Source organism: Penaeus chinensis, chromosome 21, assembly GCF_019202785.1.
Source record: "Penaeus chinensis breed Huanghai No. 1 chromosome 21, ASM1920278v2, whole genome shotgun sequence".
Taxonomy (NCBI): Eukaryota; Metazoa; Arthropoda; class Malacostraca; order Decapoda; family Penaeidae; genus Penaeus; species Penaeus chinensis.
In genome coordinates, this window is record NC_061839.1 from 2,940,229 (window position 1) to 2,948,405 (window position 8,177).

The 8,177-nt window shown below is 33.5% G+C and overlaps 1 protein-coding gene across 8 annotated transcripts in view; it reads left to right on the top strand.

The window, feature by feature from the left end:
* LOC125036614 (alanine--glyoxylate aminotransferase-like) overlaps positions 1-7,458 on the top strand; it is a 9,312-nt gene extending 1,854 nt beyond the window's left edge. For 2 of the 8 annotated variants that reach the window (XM_047629359.1, XM_047629360.1), the window contains exons 2-10: positions 1-149; positions 2,959-3,109; positions 3,467-3,659; positions 3,941-4,103; positions 4,348-4,503; positions 4,970-5,065; positions 5,415-5,663; positions 6,160-6,298; positions 6,565-7,458. The exon at positions 1-149 is cut by the window's left edge and continues 52 nt beyond it. In XM_047629359.1, coding sequence (XP_047485315.1) covers positions 1-149; positions 2,959-3,109; positions 3,467-3,659; positions 3,941-4,103; positions 4,348-4,503; positions 4,970-5,065; positions 5,415-5,663; positions 6,160-6,298; positions 6,565-6,606 — 1,338 coding nt within the window. In that variant the 3' untranslated portion in view covers positions 6,607-7,458. Of the gene's footprint in view, positions 150-197; positions 314-2,385; positions 2,588-2,615; positions 2,678-2,958; positions 3,110-3,466; positions 3,660-3,940; positions 4,104-4,347; positions 4,504-4,969; positions 5,066-5,414; positions 5,664-6,159; positions 6,299-6,564 lie in introns of those variants that run through there. The other 6 variants (XM_047629361.1, XM_047629366.1, XM_047629365.1 and 3 more) reach the window with 6 other exon arrangements.
* The last annotated feature ends 719 nt before the right edge of the window (positions 7,459-8,177 follow it).

The window sequence follows — 8,177 nt, forward strand, 5'->3', positions numbered from 1 at the left end:
ATGTCCCTGACGAAAGCAGCTTTACAGGCAGGAATGTTGAGCAGATTTCACAGAAGTGTAGGACAAGTCTCCCTCTGCGCGGTGGCGATCCGGTCCCCTCCGGCCGCTTCCACCTCAGGACCTCGATTCTCTACAGCTGCTCCTCTCAAGTGGGTAATCTCGGGGCCGTTTCTCGTTTTTGGTGGGGTTTTGTGAATGGGGTGAGGGCGTGAATGTCAGAAAGTGGGTATTCTCAAGTGTATATAATTCTCAGGTGGGTATTTTCAACAGCTCCTCCTCGCAAGTGGGTAATCTCTACAGCTCTTTCTAACAGGTGGGTATTCTTTACAGCTCATCTCAAGCGGGTATTCTCGGGCCGTTTCTCGTCGTTTTAGGATGCTTTTAATGGGGTTTTGATGTGAGAGTTTTTTAAAATCTGTAAATGTGTATCGTTTTTGTCGGAAGGCATTCGTGTTGCCAAGGATTTAGGCCTAAAGGTACAGGTGCCCTTGGTGCGAGGTGTTCCTGAAGGGGGTTATGTAAGACCTCCTGTTGTCAGGGCTTTGAGCTTATTCCAACTACATTTACTGAAGTCCAAAACACTTTCTTAGCCTCATATGAGTTCATACCGTAAAGATATATAGTTCTCCCCCACATTTTAAGACTTTTGGTTAGTTTTGAAGATGGTTGTGCCCGCAGGGTATGTACCTTGGGTATCTGTGGGTCTTGTGTGTCCTTGAGTCATTAACGACTTGTGAGAGGATGATCCATTTTCCAACTTTATTAATCTGAAGTGAATGTTGTCCTTTTTTCATTTGCAGTGGTGGGAAAATAACAGATGTTTTCAGTGTCAAGCATATTGTGATGATAATAGGGTACTACATTTTATTAAGATAACAAATAATGTTATTGTCTATATGCTAATAATGATAGAGTAATATAACTTTATATAATATATTATATGATGTAATGTGATGTGATTTAATATAAAGTAATGTATTGTAGTGGTAATATGAGATATATATGATATGATATGATATGAAATATGATATAATATAATAAATAGTATAATGTAAAATTATATAATGTCTAATATAAAGTAATGAATGCATATAATGTCTAATATAAGGTAATGAATGCATATAATGTAATGTTATATGATATGTGTTGTGATATGATATGATGTATAATGTAACATAGTAAGAAGAATGATAACCCATTGTTATTTTTTATGGTTGTATGTACAGGTTGTATTGTCAATAATATATTAACCCCTTCTGTTCTAGGTATTGCAGAATACTTTAGTATTATGCAGCAATGATAATGACGATACTGGTAATAATAATAGTTATAATGATGATGAAAATAGTAATTATGAATAAAAAAAAGATAGTAATAATAATTATTGTTGTTATTATCATCAAGTAGCAATCATCATTAGTCATCCCTGTTAACACTATCCCTTAGGTATATTCTTGTTTTTTGTACAGTATTAGCACTATAATTTGGCCCAGGGGACAGCCACACCTGTACCATATATATTTTATACAGCTTTACACAGTTGTACAAGTATTTGCCCAATGATATCCATTAAACATTAAACCTAAAATTTTCCCACAAGACCTGCTCTCAGACTCCAGCATTAAGCACACCATTCTTTACCTTTGACCCCTAAGTGTTGTTTCAAGTATAAGGAAGACAGTGGATTGGATGTTTTACATTTATTCAGTTTTCATAATATAACAAGTATTATGGTACAAGTGCACAGAACCAGGAGTTTTTATAAATTCTTTGGAATCTGTAAGAATAATATAGCAAGATTTTATTATTTTGCTAGGGAAGATTTTGAATTGAAATGCATAATAAGAGTTCACCTAGTTGAATCATGCATTCTAATTCAGCCCCATAGCAAGAAGGAATATAGAGTATGAACCGTTTTTATTTTGTAAAGTATAGAACACTGTTTGTTTGACTGATAGTTGTATATTTTCTTATTACTTACATTTTATTCCAGGTTTAATCATGTTTTGAGGCTGTTAATATTTATTTGCTGTGATAAGTAATTGATAGATATTAATTAAAGAATTTTAACTATCTCATACTAAGAAATGATGAGCAATTTTTAAGTAAAGAATTACACATACAATAATTAAAAACAAAAATGAAGGACCAAGTAAAATGCATATATAGTAAAGAAACTAAGGACATGAATTATTATTAACTTCACATTGCAAGTGGTGTAGAGATTTACTTTGTGTAAATTAATGAAAGTGATTAATTGAATGTGTAAATATCCCTTGTAACATGTAAAGAATATAGATGGCAGGAATAACAGGCAACAGTGTAAAAGCTTGCATTTACCTTGGTCCCAGCCACACGACGTGAATGGAATATTAATTACAGGAGTTACAAATGACCTTGGTTGAAACCAGATTGAAGTTGTATCATATTCTTCAGTACTTTTTGGGGAGCAGTTTCTTCTGGTTGAGTTCCTTCATTTCCATGTGTTAGTGTAAGAAGTAGTAAGGATGTAATTCATCGTATGGGGAAGGAAGGGGGAAGAGTTTCATATATGCTTAATCTCCAATTTTAGGTTGATATAATGGATGTGAGTCTATTTGCTGAATATTTTTAAAGGTGTGTCTCTGTTTATGCTGAAGGTGGTGTGTGATCAGCTCCATATCCAGGGGAAGGGGAAGTCTGTAATTATCATTTCAGGTTTTTTATCATTGTTATTATTATTACTATAATTATTATTATTATTATTATTATTATTATTATTATTATTATTGTTATTATTATTGTTACTGTTATTATTATTGATAAAAATTATGCAGTCTCTATATTCAAAGAATACTTTAAGCCTATGATAATGTTATATAACTGGGAGTGGACTGGAATGGGAGTGTATCTGTGTCTGTCTTTTTTCTTTCACTTGAATGTAATTTAATATTTATTGAATTTAATTTTCTGTTACAGGATGAATGTACCACAGCCAGAATGCTTGCGAAAGCCCCTGAATGTCCCATCAAAACTCCTGATGGGACCAGGCCCTTCCAACAGTCCTCTGCGTGTGCATTATGCTATGATGAAACCTCTCTTAGGACATCTGCATCCGGAGTTTACTCAAGTAATTATCATTTTGCGTTATGTGACTTTCTGCTCAGACAAATGTATGTGATTTTCTTTATACTAAATGTTAATGTTAAGCTGATCATGTGTCTATATTTTCTTTGAGTAAATTCTGATATTAAGCAAATTTTGTGCATATATTTCCAATTAGCAAATGTTAATATGAACCTAATTATGTGGTTATATATTCTTTCAGTAAATATTGAGGTTATTTTAGTTGTATGCATATATTTCCATTATTCAATGAATGCTTCAAAGTTATATACAATCTTTCTTCCTTCCCTCCTTGCTTCTGTTTCTCCTCATAATCCTTTTTTTTTTTCTTCGTCCTTATTTATGAACAAAATAAAAACAGATCATGGATGAAGTTAAAGAAGGGTTGCGGTACATATTTCAAACAAAGACGGAGGTTGTGTGTTGCGTGAGTGGCACAGGACATGCCGGCATGGAGACCACTATGTGTAACCTCTTGGAGCCTGGCGACAAAATTCTCATTGCACAGAATGGCATTTGGGGAGAGAGAGCGGCTGACATGGCCAGGAGACATGGTAAGGTTGGAAGAAGAAAGTATATGGACGGAAAGAGGAGATGAGAGAAGTTATTTTTTATATCATTTTTATAATTTTTGTTATATGTATTTTTTATTCTTTGATTTACTTAGTTATTATTTGTAAATATTGTTGAATTGCCTTTGGTTTATTACTAAATTTATTACTTTTATTTAACTAATATTTTATTTTATTTGTAGTAGTTATTACTTTTATTTTTAATAATATTGCTTCTTCTGTATGCATGGGCCTAAGCATGAGTATCTTTGATTAACTGTTAGATGCTGATGTACGCATTATCGAGAAGCCAGGAGATACCTTTACCCTAGAGGAGCTAGATGCTGCCCTTGCTCAACACAAACCTGCTGTCCTCTTTATGGTCCAGGGAGAGTCATCAACAGGTGTCTTGCAGCCGTTAGAGGGAGCAGGAGCTTTGTGTAGAAAGTAGGTAAAGCGTATTTTAAGCTGTAGATGTGACAGTTTCCCTCTTTAGAACTATTTTTTTTATCTATACTTTCTGAATTTTTTTTAAGCTAAAGGTTATTTAATGGCAGAAGTTTGTTGAAGCAGTTGTATGTAACAAGGAGGTAAAATTTCTTTAATCTTCTCTTATCATCAGATGGTATGTATATGAAAGAGTAAAATTGATTGTCAATTTATATGATATTAATAAAACCCTGTTTTTCAGACATGGTGCCCTGCTTGCTGTAGACTGTGTGGCATCATTAGGGGGTGTGCCTTTTTACATGGATGCTTGGGATATTGATGTGGTCTACACAGGAACCCAGAAAGTGATATCAGCACCACCTTCCATGGCTCCAATTGCATTTAATGACAGGGCGATGTAAGTTGCTTATGGAGTTGTGCACTGTTGTTTCTGATTTTATTCCTCTTTAGTTATTTGCTGTTAAAAACATTGTGGATGACCATCCTTTCTCTGTGCTATTTTTTCATTATCATATCAGCATGCATGTAACTTTGAATCCTGTACTGCCTTGGAGAGCCATGAAGTTTTTGCTCTATTTTTATTAACTATTTAAGGAATACTTTATTTTAGTAAGCTCTCAACCAATATACAGAAGCTATTCTTTAGTATTTGATTGTTGTTTTATTAAATGGTTAATAATTCTTTGGTGTATTACCAAGGTTGATTATAATATAAATAAATTCCTCACATGAAAGTTGTTTGATAAAATAAGTTCCTTTCCATGATAGTGGACAGAGAAACCCATATCTAGTTAGCAGTTAGAACTCTATTCTTCATTTACAAAGGAAGAAGTAAATACTATAATTGTGATTAACTTTCCCAGGACTAAAGTACGGACCAGAAAGACTCCAATCAGAAGTTTCTACTCCGACATGACTTGGCTGGCCAACTACTGGGGCTGTGATGGCACACCTCGCAAGTATGACAATTTCACCTTTCCTTTGTTAAAGTTTATGTGCCATTGCTTTATCACTGGTAAGAAAATATGATATTGGATATGTTATTATAAATAATTTCTTTGTAGAGGGATATCTACATTTACGTATCTATATCTGTGATCCACCTATCAATTTATCTATTTATCTGTCTATCTACCTATATCTATATCTACATCTACATACATATTGTCATTGGATTGTCTTATTGTTTAGGAATAAAGTAATTGATGAATCAAAATGAATTGACAGGAGAATGATTATCTAAATATTTCAAATATTAAAAAGGAAACAACAACAAAAAAATTCTAATCCTTTTTGGCCTCACTCCAGATATCATCACACGGGCCCAATCAGTGCTGTGTATGCTCTCCGGGAAGCTCTAGCAATAGTCTGCGAAGAAGGCCTAGAATCTCTGTGGTCAAGACACGAAGCCTGTGCCAAGAAGCTTCATGAAGGTCTAGGTGCCCTTGGTCTAGAGATGTACGTGTCGGACCCCAAGAAGAGGACTCCCACAGTGTCGACTATCCGTGTTCCTGAAGGGGTCGATTGGACTAGAGTCACCAAGTACTTTATGTCAAAGTAAGGGAATATTTTTTGCCATTGGTATTAGTATTAATGGAAATGATTATTGTTGTTTTTTACTGGTAGCTATGTTTGAGAATTTAGAAGAATGGCTATAGAAAAGTGTAATGGCACACTGTTGTGGCAGTTAGTAGCCAATTAATATCTGTGCTGAAATTAATTTTACAGGAATATATGTATATTTGCATAGAGATATTTAAAAAAAAACTGAAGTAGTAAATGTAAAGAAGTTGTTTATTTGATTGTGCTTTATGTAACTTAAGTAAATGTTTCATATACCATCCTTATTTGGGGCATAATATATATTTTAGGACCCAAAAAGTCATGACATTTTGTTATACAATATAACATAAATGCATTATTGCTGGTGGTCTTCTAAATATGACTTGATATATTGAATTAATGTATCATGTGTTTTGAAATGTTTTACCAATAATTTTTCCTCTTTTAGCATGTAAACTAATACTTTATATCTCTCTCTTTATTTATATAGCTACCTAGTTGAGATTAGTGGTGGACTTGGCCCATCAGCAGGAAAAGTGTGGCGTGTTGGTCTCATGGGCTACAACTGTACACCTGAGAATGTAGATTTGGTGCTCAGGATAATGAAGAGGCTCTTGCAGATGCCACAGGTGTGTTGAATAAGCACTTTGTTTTGTCTTGATTTAGTAAAATGGAAAATCAATATTACATTCATTTTCATTTCACATTGGGCAGTGTGTCTTTTTATATATTTCATTTTTTCTTTTGTCTTTTCTTTTTTGCATGTGCATAGTATATGTCATAAGGCATACTCAAGGATATAGCACTCTCATTAGCAATATATGCTTATGACTGAACTAAGTTTCATAAGTCACAATGTGTGATTGACATTTGATATTATTTATTATCTTTGCAGGCAAATCCCAAAAGTCAAAGATATAGAAAAAACAGCCATTGAACAGCAAGTACTTGTCCAAAGTTATTGTGGTGCTCTGGATACATGAGTAGCTGCTCAAGAACACTGAAAACATCAAAACTTATTTGTGACTTAATGGACTTCATGGATACTTTATATTGGGTTGAGTGATTTGCTCAAAGAAAATTGTTGTTACCTGTTTTTTTCCTTTTTTAAAAAGATAAATGAATTTAGCCTATTTTAGATGTGCTTTAACTCTTGCTGGTTAAGGTTTGCTTGGGCAGCTTGTTATACATCACAATTGTACAAAATTCTTTGCAAGAAATATTGGAAGGTATGAATGAGAATGAATAAATTCCAGGTAGCAAGGTATAAGTTTAAAATTTTCATATTAAATTGAGTTTCTTAATTCTGGTCCAGGTTTAATGTTGAAATGTTTACAAGATAATTCATTCTCATTCTTAACGATTTTTATCACAGTTGTGAAAATTATGGTGATAGTTTTATTTGTAAATGATATGGCTGTTTTGTATGCCTTATATAGTGTTTGAATGTATACTTTTGCCATTCCAATCAGAATTCAACTGCCAAGTTGAATTTCTTTTTAGTTTTTTATTTGATATATTTGATTGAAATTTGACTGCTAATAATGTCAAGAGAACATTATCAGAGAACCTATATTTTTTGAGAAATGTTAAGTAGTTACAGAGTCTATTTTTAATACATTCCCTAAGCTCTGTTCACTTCTATATAGATTACTTGTAGTCCAGTTTTGTGGACATTTCACAGGATTTCAATTATATTAGTTTTGATAATTAGAATTTTATTGTTGAAATTGTTGTTGTTTTTTACATTGCAGTTACCTATGAAATGCTAATAAAAGTTTTAATACTCTTTGTTGTGTTTTGTTTATCAGAAACCAATGGTTGGATTTATCTTAGGGCTTAGGGCTCTCTGCAACCCATGCATCTTTAGTCATGACTGCAACCCCAGGAAAAGACAGGTATAGTTAAGATCTGTGTAAAGAGAAAAAATAAATATTTTAATCTTAAAGAACAAACCAACTGACCCATTGCCAATGGGCCATGCTATATTCACTGTAAGTTTTGCTTATTAATTGCAATTATAAGAGGATAGTTCCACAAGTCCTAAATCACCAAGTAATCAGTTACTACTACTTGTCTCACTTATTTACCCTTTTCCTTGATTTTTCAATATGTCTTATTTTTTTCATTCTATTAGTATTTTTCATAGTAATATAGTAATCATTATGTAAATGATGATAACTATTGATATTAGGCTCCCCCCCCAATCCCTTGCTTGTTGTAGTCGTGGGGGGAGGGGGGCTAAGGAGACTAAGGCCCAATGTAGGGAATCATCCCCTACCTTGGTCCTCAGTTTTTTTCTCAACTAATTTTGCGTGGTCTTTTCTTCTCCTCCTTTCCTTTTAGTTTTTTTCATCCGTGTTCTGTCCTCTGATCCTAATCGTTAAACTCATTTTTACCCTTTTCGCCACAATACTTGATCATAATGCTCCCTACTTGCTTAACTCTTACCCTTCTAATAATCTTTACTTTATGTTATGCTCCATCTGCTCCCTCTCTCAACCCTTA